At 43.6% G+C, this 22,720-nt stretch overlaps 1 protein-coding gene across 3 annotated transcripts in view; it reads left to right on the top strand.

Annotated features, from left to right (window-relative positions):
• The window catches only part of LOC126188125 (RNA-binding protein Raly-like), a 441,123-nt gene that overhangs the window by 295,711 nt on the left and 122,692 nt on the right, over positions 1-22,720 (top strand). For all 3 annotated transcript variants that reach the window (XM_049929600.1, XM_049929601.1, XM_049929599.1), the window contains exon 3: positions 12,742-12,849. In XM_049929600.1, the coding sequence (XP_049785557.1) occupies positions 12,742-12,849 (108 nt within the window). The remainder of the gene's footprint in view (positions 1-12,741; positions 12,850-22,720) is intronic.

Raw genomic sequence — 22,720 nt, 5'->3', positions numbered from 1 at the left:
TTGTCCTTAGGGTAATTTAGGTTAAGTAGTGTGTAAGCTTAGGGACTGATGACCTTAGCAGTTAAGTCCCATAAGATTTCGCACACATTTGAACATTTTTGAACATAATACATAATATTTTTAGTATTTTATCCTTCCTCAGCAACTGTAGTCGTATACAACTATATAATAAGCAACTAACTGCATGAAAAAATTTAATTTCTTTACCGGTTTCGGGGACTTTGTGGCCTTCTTCAGAAGGTCATACGTATCGCATTGTTTGCGATTGTCAACAATAAGACGCACCCATTAAAATGCTATGGTCATGTGGTTCATAGTTTACCGAAACCAGCAAAGAAATTAAATTTCTTTTATGCAACTGGTTACTTTGGCTCTGTATAAACAATGCCATTATTTACATCCCACCACGGATGTGGTTTATCATTGTCTTTGTTTTGATCACAGCCGTATCTGCTGTTTACATACAACTGGGGCATTGGCCTTCGCATTATTAAGAGCTTGGTGCTATCTCCTACGATCTGTTACAACTGACCAGCTTCGGTAATGACACATGCCGCTACCCGGTATCACCTGCTATGTTCTTTAAATACTACGTACTGAAGTTTACAATTAGGATCCACAGATACAATGTGAGAATATTTTTTTGGAATATTGCTTCAGGCATAACGGACTTATTTACCAAATCGTAGCTTCGTTCCACAGTATGAGGTATCATCCCTTTTGTATTCTAGTGTCATTTTTGTTACAAACCGCACTAGTAGAAGTGTACTCGTGTACTGACTGCATATTTTCTACTCAGCTTCATAAATGAGCTTTACCTGACTTAGTGATATGTAGAGGTAGTTATCTTTATTCCACATTAAAACCAGTGTGTGGCATACTTAATAAACTTCATTTTAGGTGGCCTTCAATTTAAATCATAATTACTACGTTTACGTCTTTTATGCGAGTTCCATGTCAGTATTGAGTCTTACGTGGACAATACGTCTACTCTATTGTGCTTCATAACATAGATGACAAAACCTCTTCGTTACTGAACTGTGGGATAAGTTGGTTTATCTCATCTACAAATATTCGGGCCGATTCCGCAGTTTGGTGTACACCGTTTAGTTAACACTTTGTTCGAAATTTCGTTATATTATGTCTTTGAAGTTATGCAGCTATCCACTGCTTTCCTTGAAATCACTGTAATCTATGTCGCAACCAATTTTATGTGCTTAAAGTTGTAGGTCACTGTCATGCTCATCATGTCAATTGTATCCAGCATCTCTGGAAAGCACAAGCATCAGTTTTTGCAACAAGTGCGCCTTATCGTTCCTTCACAACTAAGAAGGCTGCGCAATGAAGCAAGAAACAAACGGAAATTGTATCAAACAGCGACAACAGCAAGATACAGAGATGTCAGAAATATACATTTCAGGGAAGCAAAAGAACGCTACAAAGAAGAGTTACAAAAAAATCGACAAGGGCGTTGGAACACACACGTGCAGCAACAGCTCCAAACCAATAATTGGGCAGAACCCTTGAAAATACAAACAGACATCTGAAGACGCCACTAGTCTTACCAACGCTGAGATGAGATGACGGTACCACAACAGAGGGGTGGAGAAATTTTGCGGAATTCCTGCTAAACAAACTCCTCCCCGATGACGAGCAACAATCATATCAACAGATTCATAATGGACATTGAATCTTTAATGAGCTCTTGCTCTGAAAATGGTACCGTCATTATTCCCTTTGCAGGCGGCCGGAGTGGCCGTGCTGTTCTGGGCGCTACAGTCTGGAGCCGAGCGACCGCTACGGTCGCCGGTTCGAATCCTGCCTCGGGCATGGATGTGTGTGATGTCATTAGGTTAGTTAGGTTTAATTAGTTCTAAGTTCTAAGCGACTGATGACCTCAGCAGTTAAGTCGCATAGTGCTCAGAGCCATTTGAACCATTTTGAACCATTCCCTTTGCATGTGAGGAGGTCGGGCTTGCGCTTACCAAACTAAAGAACAAAAAAGCACCTGGATCAGATGGTATCCATTCCGAGATACTGAAAACTGTCGCTCCACAGATTGTTCCGTACCTGACGCATCTACCCAACGAGGCCTTACGGCTGGGACGGGTACATGCGGTCTGGAAAAAGCAAATGCCGTCAGAATTAAAAAATCAGTGGACAAGGATCCTTCAGATCCAAAAACGTACAGACCTATGTGCTTAATTAACATCCTGGCCAAGGTCAGGAACGACATCTGTGTGATCTCTTGCAAATGCATGGGGAGCTCCTTGGCCTTAGTCCGCACGAATTCGGTGTCAGGGCGGGAAAATCTATAGAAGACGCACTAAATAAGGTACTAACCACTGTTAATAAATAGAAAACAAATACGCAGTTGTTATAGACATTTAGGGCGCCAGTGATAATTTCTGGTAGGCCGCAATGTTTGCAACACTCAGAGTGCAGGTGCCTAATGCCCTCTACGATAGCCTCTCGAACAACTGTACGAGGTGCATTCAAGTTCTAAGGCCTCCGATTTTTTTCTAATTAACTAATCACCCCAAATCGATGAAACTGGTGTTACTTCTCGACATTTTTCACAACGCTGACGCCATGATTCCATGGCAGCGGCGAAGGCTTCTTTAGGAGTCTGTTTTGACCACTGGAAAATCGCTGAGGCAATAGCAGCACGGCTGGTGAATGTGCGGTCACGGAGAGTGTCTTTCATTGTTGGAAAAAGCCAAAAGTCACTAGGAGCCAGGTCAGGTGAGTGGGGAGCATGAGGAATCACTTCAAAGTTGTTATCACGAAGAAACTGTTGCGTAACGTTAGCTCGATGTGCGGGTGCATTGTCTTGGTGAAACAGCACTCGCGCAGCCCTTTCCGGACGTTTTTGTTGCAGTGCAGGAAGGAATTTGTTCTTCAAAACATTTTCGTAGGATGCACCTGTTACCGTAGTGCTTTTTGGAACGCAATGGGTAAGGAGTATGCCGTCGCTGTCCCAGAACATGGACACCATCATTTTTTCAGCACTGGCGGTTACCCGAAATTTTTTTGGTGGCGGTGAATCTGTGTGCTTCCATTGAGCTGACTGGTGCTTTGTTACTGGATTGAAAAATGGCATCCACATCTCATCTATTGTTACAACCGATGAAAAGAAAGTCCCATTCATGCTGTCGTTGCACGTCAACGTTGCTCAGCAACATGCCACATGGGCAGCCATGTGGTCGTCCGTCAGCATTTGTGGCACCCACCTGGATGACACTTTTCGCATTTTCAGGTCGTCACTCAGGATTGTATTGTGTGCACAGAACCCACAGAAATGCCAATTCTGGAGGCGATCTGTTCAACAGTCATTCGGCGATCCCCCAAAACAATTCTCTCCACTTTCTCGATCATGTCGTCAGACCGGCTTGTGCGAGCCCGAGGTTGTTTCGGTTTGTTGTCACACGACGTTCTGCCTTCATTAAACTGTCGCACCCACTTTCGACACATCCATAACTCCATCACCACATGTCTCCTTCAACTGTCGATGAATTTCAATTGGTTTCACACCACGCAAATTCAGAAAACGAATGATTGCACGCTGTTCAAGTAAGGAAAACGTCGCCATTTTAAGTATTTAAAACAGTTCTCATTCTCGCCGCTGGCGGTAAAATTCCATCTACCGTACGGTGCTGCCATCTGTGGGACGTATTGACAATGAATGCGGCCTCATTTTAAAACAATGCGCATGTTTCTATCTCTTTCCAGTCCGGAGAAAAAAAATCGGAGGCCTTAGAACTTGAATGCACCTCGTAGAAGCAGGGTCGTTAAATGCCGCGCGGGAAATCTGAAAGTGATTAAAAGAGTCACCAATGGTTGCCCACAAGTGTCAGTCTGTGGCCCCGTCTTTTGGGATATCGCCTTTGAACCCCTCCTATATCAACTGGATGAGCATAACCGTGCGAACGGGGCGATAGCTTACGCAGATGACATTCTCGTGGTGGTTTCCGCGGCCTCAAGAGCGCAACTTGAACGCCTCTCAACACAGCTATTCGCAAGCAACAGCCAGAGGTGCAAACATAATAAGCGTCAGATGGTTCTACACAAAACGGTTTATACACTGTTCAAAATAACACTAGAAAGTGATACTTACATAACACTACACGACATTAGCATACGCAGACAACGCAAAACACGATATCTTGGTGTGCAAAACGACGATCGACTGTCATTTGACGAACACATCAGAACAACGATTGACAGGGCTGCCGACATCATGCACAATTTGGCCAACATAACATACTTCACGGCACGAACACATCCACCGAGAAAACAATTGTGCGCTCTTTGAGTCTGTGGTCTGTTTTGCAGCCAGCGCATGGTCCCATCGAGTACGTCTGGTGACGAATCGGAACATCGTCCGGCGAGGGCAGAGAAGTGCCCTGGTAAGGCTGTCAGGAGCTTTCAACATCACGTCAGTGGGCTCTGCGTGATGCTGGTAAGCTTCCCTATCGACGTAACCATTCCGTTTCTTGCTGCATTGTACTGGCCGAGGAGGACGACACAGGAGAAGGTAATCGAGATACCCGGACATAACATTACCGAGAAGAGCCAGGTCTTTAAATGGCGGGTGGATACCTGGTAAAGGGAATGGTAGTTAAGCATCAAGGGCTGTAGGGTTTATCAGTTCTTCCCGGACATCAGGGAATGGCTGAGGCTGAACCATATCAATCCCAGCCCGGGTATGGTTCACTTTGTGACAGATAACGGACCTTACCCTGCACACTTACACCTCGTAGACAGAAGCCAGAGTGCTGTTTGTATTGTGTTGGCAGAAGAGCCAACACCGTGTTACTAGTGGAGGCCGAAATGCACGCGTTTTAGCTCACGCAGGCTGGCGTGAGGAGGGAAGAACTATACTGACGTGAGGTCTAGAACATGACAAGCAATTAGAATTCAGAAAGCTGACGTAATTAGTTTGATACTTAACTTTAATCCATTAATGATGAACGTCGCTCTTGACGGTAAATGATTCACAATATACATTCATAGTAACTGAATATGGCGCCTTGCTAGGTCGTAGCAAATGACGTAGCTGAAGGCTATGCTAAACTGTCGTCTCTGCAGATGAGAGCGTATGTAGACAGTGAACCATCGCTAGCAAAGTCGGCTGTACAACTGGGGCGAGTGCTAGGGAGTCTCTCTAGACTAGACCTGGCTTGTGGCGGAGCTTGGTCTGCAATCACTGATAGTGGCGACATGTGGGTCCGACGTATACTAACGGACCGCGTCTACCACCTAGCAAGTGTGGCGGTGACATGACAGTTTGTACATGTGGGGACAGAACACAACTTTTTCACTGTCAACGATGCAGAGCATCACACCAGACACAAACGCAGTACAACAATGTCATGATACGGGCAGTAAGAGTCAAAAACGAGTGGCAAATAGTAAATAAACTCGCTGATGATGTCTCAAGGACATTACGTGACGAATACAGACAGACATGGCCGTACAACAGAACACTAAAACACACGCGAAGCACGTAAGACAGCACTTGCAATTATCGCACCAACACAGAGAGAAGTACAGAAACACACACTCACTCAGACAACAAACACTTTCAGCAACACGTACCACAGACCACCTCACACAACATCTAAAATAATTGAATTGTATCAGAATAAACAGCCTAATGTAATCAACTCTGTAAATCTGTTCTACCTAAAGTATAGACAGCAGGCATATCCATCCAGCGGTCATTACACTGCTGGTGGGACTTACCATCTGTAACTCAACACTTAGTACATAATCAACGTAACAGGTAAGATTCAAGAACGTAGATTAGAGAAAGGTTTTGACAATATTGACTGGAATACTCTCTTTCAAATTCTGAAGGTGGCAGGGGTAAAATATAGGGAGCGAAAGGCTATTTACAATTTGTATAGAGACCAAATGGCAGTTATAAGAGTTGAGGGCCACGAAAGGGAAGCAGTGGTTGGGAACGGAGTGAGACAGGATTGTAGCCTCTCCCTGATGTTATTCAATCTGTATATTGAGCAAGCAGTGAAGGAAACAAAAGAAAAATTCGGAGTAGGTATTAAAATCCATGGAGAAGAAATAAAAACTTTCAGGTTCGCTGATGACATTGTAATTCTGTCAGAGACAGCAAAGGACCTGGAAGAGCAGTTGAATGGAATGGATAGTGTCTTGAAAGGAGGATATAAGATGAACATCAACAAAAGCAAAACGAGGATAATTGAATGTACTCGAATTAAGTCGGCTGATGCTGAGGGTATCAGATTAGGAAATGAGACACTTAAAGTAGTAAAGGAGTTTTGCTATTTGGGGAGCAAAATAACTGACGATGGTCGAAGTAGAGAGGGTACAAAATGTAGTCTGGCTATGGGAAAAAAAGCGTTTCTGAAGAAGGGTAATTTGTTAAGATCGAGTATAGATTTAAGTGACAGGAAGTCGTTTCTGAAAGTATTTGTATGGAGTGTATCCATGTATGGAAGTGAAACATGGACGATAAATAGTTTAGACAAGAAGAGAATAGAAGCTTTCCAAATGTGGTGCTACAGAAGAATACTGAAGATTAGATGGGTAGATCACGTAACTAATGAGGAGGTGTTGAAAAGGATTGGGGAGAAGAGAAGTATGTGGCACAACTTGACTAGAAGAAAGGATCGGTTGGTAGGACATGTTCTGAGGCATCAATGGATCACCAATTTAGTATTGGAGGGCAGCGTGGAGGGTAAAAATCGTAGAGGGAGACCAGGAGATGAATACACCAAGCAGATTCAGAAGGTTGTAGTACTCGGAGATGAAGAAGCTTGCACAGGATAGGGTAGCATGGAGAGCTGCATCAAACTAGTCTCAGGACTGAAGACCACAACAACAAAAACAGCAACAACAACAGATTAGATTATATTAGTACTTGTTCCATAATCATGAATACGACACTTCGTAATGATGTGGAATGAGTCAGGTTAATAAAAGGTGTCTATACAAGATATTACATTACACAAAATATTACATGACACTTAATATTTTAATTTTTTTATTTTTTTTTTTTATTTTGGGTGGTGGTTTGGGAAATTACCAATTTACTATATCCAAAAATTCATCTAATGAGTAGAAGGATTTGCTATTAAGAAATTCTTTTAATTTCCTTTTAAATGCTGTATGGCTATTTGTCAGACTTTTGAAAGTTATATTTAACATTGAGTAGTGAAGATCATCCTTTCTCCTAGTGTTGTAGCCATGTACACTGCTATTACTTTTGAATTCGTTCGGATTGTTAATAACAAATTTTATAAGTGAATATATATACATTGTGATTCAGAAAGAATACCACAAATTTAAAAATGTGTTTTTAATGAAAGATACATAATATAACCTTCTGTTATACATCATTACAAAGAGTATTTAAAAAGGTTTTTTTTCACTCAAAAACAAGTTCAGAGATGTTCAATACGGCCCCCTCCAGACACTCGAGCAATATCAACCCGATACGCCAACTCGTTCCACACTCTCTGTAGCATATCAGGCGTAACAGATTGGATAGCTGCTGTTATTTTTCGTTTCAAATCATCAATGGTGGCTGGGAGAGGTGGCCGAAACACCATATCCTTAACATACCCCCATAAGAAAAAATCGCAGGGGGTAAGATCAGGGCTTCTTGGAGGCCAGTGATGAAGTGCTCTGTCACGGGCTGCCTGGCGGCAGACGATAAGGTTTCATAACTAACCTTTTTCGTAGGACTCTCCATACAGTTGATTGTGGAGTCTGCAGCTCTCTGCTAGCTCTGCGAGTCGATTTTCCTGGGCTGCGAACAAATGTTTGCTGAATGCATGCTACATTTTCATCACTCGTTCTCGGCCGTCCAGAACTTTTCCCTTTGCACAAACACCCATTCTCTGTAAACTGTTTATACCAACGTTTAATACACCACCTATCAGGATGTTCAACACCATACTTCGTTCGAAATGCACGCTGAACAACTGTCGTCGATTCACTTCTGCCGTACTCAATAACACAAAAAGCTTTCTGTTGAGCGGTCGCCATCTTAGCATCAACTGACGCTGACGCCTAGTCAACAGCGCCTCAAGCGAACAAATGTACAACTAAATGAAACTTTATAGCTCCCTTAATTCGCCGACAGATAGTGCTTAGCTCTTCCTTTTGTCGTTGCAGAGTTTTAAATTCCTAAAGTTGTGGTATTCTTTTTGAATCACCCTGTATTTTGAGGCTACAGTGAAGATCTCTAGCTCTTTAAATAAATGTCTGCAGGCTGATCTTTGATGAACTCCAGCAATTATCCTGATTACACGCTTTTGTGTAATGAACACTCTTTTACTCAATGATGAGTTACCCCAGAATATGATGTCATACGAAAGAAGAGAATGAGAACAAGCGTGGTAACCTAATTTGCAATGACCCTAATAGCATAAGTAGCTGAACTCAAACGTTTCAGCAAATCCTCAGTGTGTGTGTGTGTGTGTGTTGTGTGTGTGTGTGTGTGTGTGTTGTGTGTGTGTGTGTGTGTGTGTGTGTGTTTTTTTTTCAGTTCAACCCCTCATCAATGCATACACCCAGAAATTTTGAATATTCTACCTTAGCTACCGATTTCTGATCGAAATCTTTATTTATTAATGGTGTCATTCCATTTACTGTGTGGCACTGTATGTACTGCGTTTTGTCAAAGTTAAATGAGAGCCCATTTGCAGAGAACCACATAATGATTTTCTGAAAAACATCGTTTACAATTTCACCAGTTAAGTCTTCTCTATTGGGTGTGATAGCTATACTTGTATCATCGGCAAAAAGTATCAGCTTTGCATCTTCTACATCTACATCTACATCTACATCTACATCCATACTCCGCAAGCCACCTGTCGGTGTGTGGCGGAGGGTAATATAAAATGGAAAGTCATTAATATATATTAAGAACAGCAGGAACTGAAGATTAATTAATAACCACAAGAAATAATGTACTTTACACTCACACACAACTACGCTTTTCACAATGTCCGTAATAGTTATAGTGGTTTTGTAAATAGTGTTTAGAAATATTAATCCGAAAATTAAAATGTACTAAACTGGGACTGCAAGGCTCGAAGTAGTTCCGAGGCTTTCAGACTAGGATGGCTCAGATAGGGTAACATCTCTCTCTCTGTCTCTCTCTCTTACTACCCAAGTCTTACCTATCACTATCATCACATCTTCTTAAAATGTGAATATTTTTTGTTTTTTCTTTAAATTTCCAGTGTATTTTTGATTTATTATTACTTCCATTGTAATTGCTGAAAACAATAATTGCTGTTTGTAATATGGAGTATGTTTTGTAATTTACATGAAAAGCTGTAAAAAGAACTACCTGTTATAAAATGTAAGGTGACAGGTCTCTAACTGAGCAATAAATCATATCAAATCAATCAAAGTCCCTTAAATATACGTAGTTTTTCTTATGCACTACACGGTTATATTGCTGCGAACTTATTCGAAATCTGTTCATAATTGTTTTTTTTACTATGCTGCGGATGAACTTCCTAGTACGTAATTATGTTTAGTACAAGCTCCCGGGACAACGATTGTCCTTTACTGCGTTTCACTGGGTGTGGGATTTGTGGCTCCCTGTCCGACAAGGATGATGAACTACATGGCTGGACACTTGTAGCAACATCACTTTCATTTGTTAAAGACGTATCGTCATCATTGTACTTCTCGTGTACATTGTCCGCATAGTCGAACGTGTACGACAGCACACAGTCCACTGGTTCATCTTGCAGGAACGCTAACATTTCTTTTACTTCTTTCTCAGTCTGTGAAATTATACTACTGGCCATTAAAATTTCTACACCACGAAGATGATGTGCTACAGACGCGAAATCTAACCGACAGGAAGAAGATGCTGTGATATGCAAATGATTAGCTTTTCAGAGCCGGTGGCGACTCCTACAACGCGTTGACATGAGGAACGTTTCCAAACGGTTTCTCATATACAAACAGCAGTTGACCGGCGTTGCCTGGTGAAACGTTGTTGTGATGCCTCGTGTAAGGAGAAGAAATGAGTACCATCACGTTGTCAACTTAGATAAAGGTCGGATTGTAGCCTATCGCGATTAAGGTTTATCGTATCGCGACATTGCTGCTCGCGTTGGTCGAGATCCAATGACTGTTAGCAGAATATGGAATCAGTGGGTTCAGGAGGGTAATACGGAACGCTGTGCTGGATCCCAACGGCCTCGTATCACTAGCAGTCGAGATGACAGGCGTCTTATCCGCATGGCTGTAACGGATCGTGCAGCCACGTCTCGATACCCGAGTCAACAGATGGAGACGTTTACAAGACAATCATCTGCACGAACAGTTCGACGACGTTTGCAGCAGCATGGACTATCAGCTCGGAGGCCATGACTGCGGCTACCCTTGACGCTGCATCAGACAGGAGCGCCTGCGATGGTGTACTCAACGACGAACCTGGGTGCACGAATGGCAAAACGTCATTTTTTTCGGATGAATCCAGGTTCTGTTTACAGAATCATGATGGTCGCATCCGTGTTTGGCGACATCGCGGTGAACGCACATTGGAAGCGTGTATTCCTCATCGCCATACTGGCGTATAACCCGGCGTGATGGTATGGGGTGCCATTGGTTACACGTCTCGGTCACCTCTTGCTCGCATTGACAGCACTTTGAACAGTGGTCGTTACATTTCAGATGTGTTACGACCCGTCGCTCTACCGTTCATTCGATCACTGCAAAACTCTACATTTCAGCAGAATAATGCACGACCGCATGTTGCAGGTCCTGTACGAACCTTTCTGGGTACAGAAAATGTTCGACTGCTGCCCTGGCCAGCACATTCTCCAGATCTATCACCAATTGAAAACGTCCGGTGGGTGGTGGGCTACCAACTGGCTCGTCACAATACGCCAGTCACTACTCTTCATGAACTGTGGTATCGTGTAGAAGCTGCATGGGCAGCTGTACCTGTGCACACCACCCAAGCTCTGTTTGACTCAATGCCCAGGCGTACCGAGGCTGTTATTACGGTCAAATGTGGTTGTTCTGGGTACTGATTTCTTAGGATCTATGCACCCAAATTGCGTGAAAATGTTATCACATGTCAGTCCTTGTATAATATAATAGTCCAATGAATACCCGTTTACCATTTGCGTTTCTTCTTGGTGTAGCAATTTTAATGGCCAGTAGTGTATTTGGGTTCCTTTCTGCTGATGTGTCAACTTCGGCAACTGTTAATGTAGGTATAATGCATTGTTTGCTTTGTTTATCGTCGCCATTGCTCCGCTTTTCATCAACAACACTAGCATTGTAGCACTTTTGGGAATTTCTCGTGGACTAAGCAGTTCAAAGACGCCTCATAACCGCATATTGTGCTCACTATTGGATACCTCCTGTCCCGCCCGCTGTTGCCATTAGCGGCCAATATTATGGGTGCGTGGTAGCCAAATATGTGGGGCATCCAATGCTGTAAATGTCATTGGTCTTTTGCGACCTCGCACTCAAGATGTCCTTGCTACGCGTGTTATACGCGACCACCTTCTTATGGCATGTAATCCGTCTTTCAGATATACGTTCCGTGATTCACTAAGTGCCTCATAGCTTACTGCTTCAGACTTCAGCCAGATCTCGGTCCCAAGAATAATTTCAGCGCGATAACTTAATCTGGTGGACAGCAAACGTCGGGAACTTCCTTACGAATACTCCGACATTTTGTCCCTGCGATACTGGAGCCCTTCTTTACACAAAGAAGCTTCTATAATTGTGACCGCCATCTTGGTGACCACCAATAATTATTGTTTGAAATGTGTTGCCTTAAGATTAACCTGAGCCAAAATTACTCCTATACAGCTACATAATATTAAATAGCTGTCTCGCTCTCGTATCGGGGCCACGAAGATAATCGAAGGGCATTTTTTTCATCGTTACAATTTCTAGCTTACTTTTATAATAAAAAAATCACAACGGATCAGTGTATCTGGCAATCGAGTGAAGGCACAACTGAGGCGTGCTTTTTTTTTTTTTTGTTTTTGGTCATCAGTCATGGAAGTCATTCCCTCATGTCTTAGCAGATGTCCTATCATCCTGTCCCGTTTCTTTATCAGTGTTTTCCACATATTCCTTTCCTCTCCGATTCTGCGTAGAACCTCCTCATTCCTTACCTTATCAGTCCACCTAATTTTCAACATTCGTCTGTAGCATCACATCTCAAATGCTTCGGTTCTCTTCTGTTCCGGCCTTCCCACAGTCCATGTTTCACTACCATACAATGCTGTACTCCAGACGTACATCCTCAGAAATTTCTTCCTCAAATTAAGGCCGGTATTTGATATTAGTAGACTTCTCTTGGCCAGAAATGCCTTTTTTGCCATAGGGAGTCTGCTTTTGATGTCCTCCTTGCTCCGTCCGCCATTGGTTATTTTACTGCCTAGGTAGCAGAATTCCTTAAGTTCATTGACTTCGTGACCATCAATCCTCATATTAAGTTTCTCGCTGTTCTCATTTCTACTACTTCTCATTACCTTCATCTTTCTCCGATTTACTCTGAAACCATACTGTGTACTCATTAGACTGTTCATTCCGTTCAGCAGATCATTTAATTCTTCTTCACTTTCACTCAGGATAGCAGTGTCATCAGCGAATCGTATCATTGATATCCTGCGTGCTTTATTCACTTAAATCTTAGTAAAAGTTTCACGAAAACGTGTGTTGTTGTTCATATGCGTATTTTGGTCTTGTGTGTTGCAGGCATCTCAATGCACAAGGGCTACGCGTTCGTGCAGTTCACGAACCCTTTCGACGCCCGCAGTGCCTGTCTGGGTGAGGATGCTCGGACCGTCTTGGGCCAAGTGCTCGGTGAGTACCGTTGCATAGCACAGTCGCGAAACTTAGTTCTTATGTGATGGGACGGTGATGAAGCGTTACATCGGGACAACGAAGATAGCACCGACGCAGATGTGTGAAATCGTAGTATTCGTACCAGAATATTTTATTTTACTGTGCAACAAATTTAGTAACGCTCATCTCCAAATCTGTCTGTCCTAATAGAACTGTTTTAAAACATTGTGACTGTTATTTATTTTTGTCGTGTAATTTCCATCGGTGCCAGTTTTCGTAGAACTTTTATGACGTTATTAAATACAACTTCTTTAAAACAAGCTGACCTTAATGTAATCATTACTGATTGAAATTAGTTTTAAAATCTAATAAAGAAATCTCTTGCGCTCAGAGACTGTTATAAGTACTAGTGTTTTTACGAAATGTTATGGTTGATTTTCTGTTTCTATTATCCTCCCAGAATTGTGCAAATGTATCTGAAAATTCGCTAAGATGTCTACAAGCGGCGTTGAAATGAATGACTTTTTTAGTCGGCAACAGAGTATTCTCTATCCAGTCGCTCAGTCGCCGCGTTACACGAAATTTTCGTGGTCAAATCTTATGGTGACGTAATAAGGCCTGTTTTGTCCGACTAGCTACTGGTCATAGCAACGACGTTAGCATTGCGTTTCATATCTCCTATTGATACACACTGATGTACTAGATGTACAAGAAAATCCCAGGACCTAATGCACCGCATACTTTTTTTGTCAGCCGAAGCCACTACTGCAAAACGTACAGCCTGGCCATTAAAATTGCTACATCACGAAGATGACGTGCTACAGACGAGAAATTTAACCGACAGGAGGAAGATGCTGTGATATGCAAATGATTAGCTTTTCAGAGCATTCACACAAGGTTTGAGCCGGTGGCGACACCTAAAACGTGCTGACATGAGGAAAGTTTCCAAGCGATTACTCATACACAAACAGCAGTTGACCGGCGTTTCCTGGTGAAACGTTGTTGTGATGCCTCGTATAAGGAGGAGATATGCGTACCATCACGTTTCAGACTTTGATAAAGGTCGGTTTATCGTAGCGCGACATTGCGGCTCGTGTTGGTCGAGATCAAATGACTGTTAGCAGAATATCGAATCGCTGCGTTCAGGAGGGTAATTCGAAACGCCGTGCTGGATCCCAACGGCCTCGTATCACTAGCAGTCGAGATGACAGGCATCTTATCCGCATGGCTGTAACGGTTCGTGCAGCCACGTCTCGATCCCTGAGTCAACAGATGGGGACGTTTGCAAGACAACAACCGTCTGCACAAACAGTTCGGCGACGTTTGCAGCAGGATGTACTATCAGCTCGGAGACCAAGACTGCGGTTACCCTTAACGCTGCATCACAGACCGGAGCCCCTGCGATGGTGTACTCAACGACGAACCTGGGTGCACCAATGGCAAAACGTCATTTTTTTCGGATGAATCCAGGTTCTGTTTACAGCATCATGATGGTCTCACCCGTGTTCGGCGACATCGCGGTGAAAGCAGATTGGAAGCGTGTATTCGTCATCGCCATACCGGCGTATCAATCGGCGTGATGGTATGGGGTGCCATTGGTTACACGTCTCGGTCACCTCTTGTTCGCATTGACGGCACTTTGAACAGTAGACGCTACAATTGAGATGTGCTATGACCCGTGGCTCCACCCTTCATTCGATCCCTGCGAAACCCTACATTTCAACTGGATAATTCACGACCGCATGTTGCAGGTCCTGTACGGGGCTTTCTGTATACAGAAAATATTCGACTGCTGCCCTGGCCAGCACATTCTCCAGATCCCTCACCAATTGAAAACGCCTGGTTAATGGTGGCTCGTCCCAATACGCCAGTCACTACTCTCCATGAACTGTGGTATCGTGTTGAAGCTGCGTGGGCAGCTGTACCTGTACACGCCATGCAAGGTCTGTTTGATTCAATGCCTAGGCGTATCAAGGCCGTTATTACGGCCAGAGGTGGTTGTTCTGGGTACTGATTTCTCAGGATCTATGCACCCAAATTGCGTGAAAATACAATCACATGTCAGTTCTAGTATATTTGTCCAATGAATACCCGTTTATAATCTTCATTCCTTCTTGGCGTAGCAATTTTAATGGCCAGTAGTGTATATCTTGTTTGAAGTCTCTTGAGTGAGCGCGCCAATTTTGCGTGACTTCCGACAGATAGTGCAGCTGTAGAACAGTTTCAAAATGGCGTCTGTAGGTGATGTACGTTACAAGCAACGTACCGTCATTGAATTTCTCACTGCAGAGAAAGAAGTGGTGGGAAATGCTCACAATCGCTTGTGCAAAGCCTATCAACCATCTGCTGCCGACAGAAGTACAGTTAGTCGCTGGGTAGGAAGGGTGAGGTCATCAGAGGACAGTTCGGCGGAGCTCCACGGCTTACAGCGGTCTGGGAGACCATCCACGGCTGTCATGCCTGACTTGCTGCAGCGAGCTGATGTTGTCATCCGCGAGGAGAGTCGCATTGCGACTCGGCTGTTGGCGCTGCATTTGTCAGTCAGCAAAGGAATCACACATTGAAGCACTGGCTCCGCCAGCAGGACAAGGATTGACACAGACAAGGCGTACAAGCTCTAGTTTCGCGCTGGAGTAAGGCCATAGAACGGGACGATTACGTGGAAAAATAGGTTGCGTAGATAAAACACCATTCTTTCGTATGTGTAGTTGTCATTATGTTCAATAAAGAATTTTTCAAGAAAAAAATGCGGTGCGTTACTTTCTGGGCAACCCTCGTAGTTTCTAAAGTGTAAAACTGTGCAACGACTAAGATTGTGATCCTTGCTGGTGTAGTTCCGTATAATACCACAGGTGATCATGGAATGAAGCGAAATGAGCACTGGAAACACTTTAGACGAAACCAGAATGAGATTTTCACTCTGCAGCGGAGTGTGCGCTGATATGAAACTTCCTGGCAGATTAAAACTGTTTGCCGGACCGAGACTCGAACTCGGGACCTTTACCTTTCGCGGGCAAGTGCTCTACCAACTGACCTACCCAAGCACGACTGACGCCCCGTCCTCACAGCTGTACTTCTGACAGTACCTCACCTTCCCGCAGGCTGTGGCTAAGCCATGTCTCCGCAATATCTTTTCTTTCAGGATGGCTAGTTCTGCAAGGTTCGCAGGAGACCTTCTGTAAAGTTTGGAAGGTGGGAGACGAGGTACTGGCAGAAGTAAAGCTGTGAGGACGGGGCGTGAATCGTGCTTGAGTAGCTCAGTTGGTAGAGCACTTGCCCGTGAAAGGTAAAGGTCCCGAGTTCGAGTCTCGGTCCGACACACAGTTTTAATCTGTCAAAAAGTTTCACTTTAGAGAAACGGTTCAAATGGCTCTGAGCACTATGGGACTTAACATCTGAGGTCATCCGTCTCCTAGAACTTAGAACTGCTTAAACCTAACTAACCTAAGGACATCACACACACCCATGCCCGATGCAGGATTCGAACCTGCGACCGTAGCAGTCGCGCGGTTCCGGACTGAAGCGCCCTGAACCGCTCGGCCACCGCGGCCGGCACACTCTAGACAGAAATAAGCGGTTCACTCAGTGTATTGACGGGACATTCACCAAAATTAACATCAGCGGAATGACTCATCATCACGGACTGCGCCAGGTGCCTTTACTTCATCAGATGCTGCGAATTGATCTCACAATCACCAAGAACACTGCTGCAACGCCTGGCGATCGCTGTTTGTGCTCTCTCTGCTGAGTAAATGCAGGGCACACTTGCCTTCAGAATGACAGCCAGTCTCGAGTTGCAGCGCCACTGTGGCGTGGAGAGTCTGTGGGCCGCGGGCGGGACAAAGCCGGGCCTGTCTGTCCCTCGCAAGAGCCGGGAACAGCGTGACATTTCATCTCACACTGCGATGTGGCATTCTGCGGTCGGCACAACTCTCTGAGCTCGGCAGAATCGTGGTGTCAGTGGTGTTAACCCTTCGCTATTTGTTAGTGATATGAATGACCAGAGAGACAGTTCTGACGTTACGGGTGGTAATGGAAGCAGGTCTCAAGAAACATCAAGAAAAGTTCATAGGATTTGGCGATCTAAAAATGCGTTCGACTGTGTAAAATGGTGCAAGATGTTAGAAATTCTGAGAAACGTAGGTACAACACGTAAAACAGCCAAGAGGGAATAAAATGAGAGGACGACCAAGAACTAAGTACTCGGATTAAAAAGGGTGTAACACAGGGATGTTGTTGTGAAATATAGCGTGCCTGCGAAACCCGCTTTCTCGGATCACTAGGCGCGCGGTGTAGCCGCTCGGTATATGGTGACTTGCCACGGTTCGCGCGGCTCCCCGCGTCGGAATTTCGAGTCCTCTCACGGTCATGGGTGTGTGTGTTGTCCTTAGCGTAAGTCAGTTTAAATTAGATTAAGTAGTGTGTAAGCCTATGGACCGATGACCTCAGCAGTTGCCGCCCATAGGAATTTACCACAAAAAAATTGTCTCGGATCGCTACACAACATCCAAACAAATTGTATTAATGAGTTTTATTAGAAAAGGAAACGGTTACAATTCTTAACTTGACCTCAGACGTTAAGTCTCATAGCGCTCAGAGCCATTTGAACCAATTCCCAAGCCCGCGTTACATAGATTGTACAAGCAAAGTAATTAGTGTCGGTGATTCTATCTGAGTCGCAAATCCTTAAGCTACTCTTCAACTGGGCCGCAACCAGTCGGGCGCGGCGCTTAAGTCCTCATCGCATACGGGCCGCTGTTAACGCGTTGTCGTTCTGCAGAGGGGTCGGTCAGAGTGCTATTGGCTGACGTCTTCTCACAGCTGTCTCTCCTCTATCGTTTCCGACTGGCGTTCCGGCGCTTGACTTAACGCCGTTACATAGTCTTTCGCTCCTGCTGTTCAATTTTCACATCGAAGAAGCAACGATGGAAATAAAAGAAATGTTTAGGAGCGGGATTAAAATTCAAGGTGAAAGGATATCACGGTTACGACTCGCTGATGACAGTGCTATCTTGAGTGAAAGTGAAGAAGAGTTACAAGATCTGCTAAATGGAATGAAGAGTCTAAACAGTAGAGAGTATGGATTGAGAGTAAATCGAAGAAAGACGAAAGTAATGAGAAGTAACACAAACGAGAACAGCGAGAAACTTAATATCAGGATTGATGGTCACGAAGTAGATGAAGTTAAAGAATTCTAATACCTAGACAGCAAAATAACCGATGTTGGACGGAGCAAGGAGGACTTCAAAAGCGGGCTAGCACCGGCGAATAGAGCATTCCGGGCCAACAGAAGTCATTTAGTATCAAACGTATGCCTTCATTTGAGTAAGAAATTTCTGAGTATGTACGTTTGGAGCACAGCACTGTATGTATGGTAGTGAAGCATGGACTGTGGGAAAACCGGAACGGAAGAGAATCGAAGAATTTGAGATGTGGTGCTAAAGACGAATCTTGAAAATTAGGTGGATAGATAAGGTAAGGAACTTCTGCGCGGAATCGGAGAGGAAAAGAATGTGCGGAAGACTAACAAGGAGGAGGGACAGGATGATAGGATATCTTTCAAGACATCAGAGCAATGACTTCCATGGTACTAGACAGAGCTTTAGAGGGCAAAAACTGTTGAGGAAGACAGAGATTGGAGAACATCCAGCAAATAATTGAGGACGTAAGTTGCAAGTGGAAGAGGTTGGCACAGGAGAAGAATTCACGGCGGACAGCATCGAACCCGTCATAAGACTTCTGACTCAAAGAAAAAAAAATGAAGAACCTTCACAGGTCCTTTGCCTGTTTGCCAAAAAGAGGCCGTCTGGCGATCAGTCGTCATAGCCCTTTAAAATGGGAATGAAACAAGAGAGGGAAGAGAATTCTCAATTCATATAAGCAACGGATAGTGCGTATATGCTATGAAACGACATAACAGTACCATGAAGAAATAATTAAAACTTTTGGGATTAGAAAGATCGACAGACGGAATTCATTGTTCGGTACTTGAAGAACAACTTTGTGCTAAATTTGTAGGAGTAGAGGACGTTAAGAAATTGGTGGTATGAATAGTAAAACATCTGAAGTCGCATCCACTATTCCATTTTCAGTTGCAACACATTTCACTGGAAATGAACTAAGAGTATGGAGACCTCATGAATTACTGCAAAGTGCACTGGGTAAGTCAAGAGGCATGCCCGTAACAATTATTCGATTTAAAACTCATTACTGTTGTAATCATGAAGGAAAAAGTAGTGCAGGAAGGAAAATTAGAACATATAGAATCGATTGCAGAATTTACATTTTGAGTTGATATGACTGCACACTGCCCACAGTAAGAAATTGCATCCTTCACAATTGATGGGAATGCATTTAGAAAGCAAATCGCGTTGTAGAAGGGGCACATTCTGACAAAGACAGTCTAGTTCCCAATCTTATATCTGCTTTCTGGCTGTTTTCGATACCTTTAGCTGCTTGAGTTGAAAGCGCCCATGTACATGTTCAGATGGAACTGACTGACGAGCAAGGTAATTCCACAATTAGATTTTCACTCTGCAGCGGAGTGTGCGCTGGTATGAAACTTCCTGGCAGATTAAAACTGTTTGCCGGACCGAGACTCGAACTCGGGATCTTTGCCTTTCGCGGGCAAGTGGTCTACCATCTGAGCAAAGGTCCCGAGTTCGAGTCTCGGTCCGACACACAGTTTTAATCTGCCAGGAAGTTTCATGAGGTAACTCCAATTTTTAATTACAATTTTTTTACGTTAAAATTCTCCATCACATCTACATTGCTTTTCTCATGTAGATTTTACAAGTCTCCAAAATGAGGTTGAAAAAGTGCTACAATATTTAGATCGAAATATTTGTGTGAAAGACCATGTTTCGATTGTAACACGATATAAGGCACGATTTACTTGGCAACTTCAGCGCGGAACCCTGTGAAAATTTCTACGTGTGAATGTACGCCGACATTTAGTACCAGATAAAAACTGTATAATGTCATTAGAGTGGCAAAAATAATTAATTAATACTGAAAACTTTTTTGTTTGTTATCTGTGTTGTCGCCAAACAAGAAACACAAAACCAAGTCGTATGCAATGCGACTGTGCTGTCATTTAAATGCGGCGTGTTCACTGTCTCCCTCTTCCCCTCCTTCGCGCTCAGACAACACGGCGTGGTGGTGGGGGAAATGCGAAGAGAGGTTGAGGCCCACACATGGCCGGCGAGCCAAAATCTTGGCCACCCCTGCTTCAGATAGTCACATGTTTCACAGTTCCAACACACACACACACACACACACACACAAAACAACCGTTTAAACCTTGAGTTTCTAATGGCTGCTACCATTTTGAGTAAATTATCAGTTCCGCCCAAAATGATAAATTAGACAACAGTTCCCAGAGTTTTGATTCCTCAGTTCATTAATCATCATTATCATGACGCTCCCTTTTCTCTCAAATATTTTATTCATGGTTTAAATCGCGATTTAATTTTCAAGGTATTCGAAGTAAACTTAAGGAAATTATAAGTAATGGATGTGTTGTTCATTGATTATGGATCCTGTATCTGTCATGTTACTGATTGCGTATTAATTTCAAATCAACTTTTTCTCTGTTTGAGGCCTTATGCTACTGCGTATGTGGATATTAAGGGAAGAAGCACGATTTACACATCCTCATAGCATGCACCGATGGCGCAATTTCAATTCGTTGTGGAATCTTTAATTTGAATTTCGTGCTTCTATTGTCACACTCTGATTTCTCTTCTGCCAATTAGGAGTGCGCTTTTGTCCTTAGTGCATCGGTTGTTGTTGCACAGGGCACATAACTTTTGCGTTTTCTGTAAGCCTGTAGAGTGGTTTGATGCTGCAATCCAACTTCACTTATTTTACCTGGTGTTCTCCACATGCCCATTACGTTCAATATTTTCCATAATCTGCTAGTCTAGATCTGATCCTACTGCTTTTCCGATTTTACTGCTGATTCTAGCCTCTGGATAACCATCCCAGGATGCCACAGCAGAGATCCCAGTAACTTGTCCCCTAGGTGTCTGTGCCCATCAACGAGTTTTCATTTCGTATTTCACCTGCACTCGTAATTTTGTAGAGCTCTACGATAACAATACATTTCGGTTTCTTCTTCTCCTTCTCTAAAATTATATTTTGCGGAACACAACCCTTACCTCCGTATCAATAACTGATAGTACTAGATCTTATAAACTGTGTGATATATCTCATCCTGTAATGGGCCAACAAGTACAACGTGCCATTTCGTCGTAACTGTTTCTTGTGATGCTGTAAGCCAAGTACAATAAGCAAGCTGTTATCTGTCTGTTACATATTAATGTTTATGTACAACTGAATTTGTATATCTGTAAATATCATTGAATGTGACTGCATTTGTGAGTGAATTTTGATCGCAAGGAAAATAATTTTGCGATCCTGCGATATGCACCACTGAGATTCCTGAGTCGTTCCGTTGATGGTGTTTTCTTTGTCTGCAGTTTGAGTTCTTTTTTACGTTACGATGTGGCTGGGCTGCGAAGGATAGCTTCTAACCTTTCTTGACGTAAAATTTTGGCAAATGATTAGTTGAAATGAGAGAGACCTACACTCAGACCTTTTTCATTGTCACTAATTATCCCTACTGTTACATTACGACACGAACTGTGCCCATACACTATTATTACCATTGGCTCCGCATGTTTTCAGTATTTTTCCGTTTGTAGAAACTTTTGACAGTTCTGTTGTTTGTCACTAATTTTAATGTAAAACGACATTGGAGGGTTCTAAATATATGGTAATCTTACAGTTTTATTGGCGAAATGTGTTTTCGCCCATGGTAGTCTGCTTCCAATAGCTTTTCTTTGCCTATCGCGTTTAATAGCAGTCAAATGAGATGCAGTAAGTAACAGAGCATGTTTCAAACGTTCACTTGAAGGCGCAGTACACGATTTTAGTAGAAAGATCCATCCAAGACGGACGGAGCTACACATTGTGATCGAAAGTATCCGGACACCTGGCTAAAAATGACTTACAAGTTCGTGGTGACCTCCATCGGTAATGCTGAAATTCAGTATGGTGATGACGCATCGTTAGCCTTGATGACAGCTGCCACTCTGGCAATCATACGTTCAATCAGGTGCTGGAAGTTTTCTTGGGGAATGACAGCCCATTCTGAGTGTACAATGGGGAGAGGTATCGATGTCGGTCGGTGAGGCCTGGCACGAAGTCGGCGTTCCAAAACATTCCAAAGGTTTTCTAAAGGATTAAGGTCAGGACTCTCTGCAGAACAGTCCATTACAGGGATGTTATTGTCGTCTAACTGCTCCGCCCCCCCCCCCCCCCCCCCCCGCCAGAGGATGTGCATTATGAACAGGTGTTCGCTCGTGTTGAAAGATGCAGTCGCCATCCCCAAATTGCTCTTCAACAGTGGCAAGTAAGAAGGTGCTTAAAACATTCATTAATGTAGGCTTGTGCAGTGATAGTGCCACGCAAAACAAGAGGTGCAAGCCCACTCCATGAGAAATAAGACCACACCATAACACCACCACCTCCGAATTTAATTGTTGGCACTATAAACGCTGGCAGATGACGTTCAGAGGGCATTCGCCATACTCACACCCTGCCATCGGATCGACACACTGTGTACTGTGATTCGTCACGCCACAAAACGTTTTTCCAGGGTTCAATCGTCCAATGTTTACGCTCTTCACACCAAGCGAGGCATCGTCTGGCATTTACCGGCGAGATGTGTGGCCTATGAGCAGCCGCTCGACCAAGAAATCCAAGTTTTCTCATCTCCAGCCTAATTGTCACAGTACTTGCAGTGGATCCTAATGCAGCTTGGAATTCCTGTGCGATGGACGCTTTTCAACTGTCGGCAGTCTCTGTCAGTGGCTCAAATGGT

Source organism: Schistocerca cancellata, chromosome 5 (genome assembly GCF_023864275.1).
Source record: "Schistocerca cancellata isolate TAMUIC-IGC-003103 chromosome 5, iqSchCanc2.1, whole genome shotgun sequence".
Lineage (NCBI taxonomy): Eukaryota > Metazoa > Arthropoda > Insecta > Orthoptera > Acrididae > Schistocerca > Schistocerca cancellata.
Note: the sequence above shows the minus strand (reverse complement) of the source record. Positions and strands in the feature narration are given on the sequence as shown.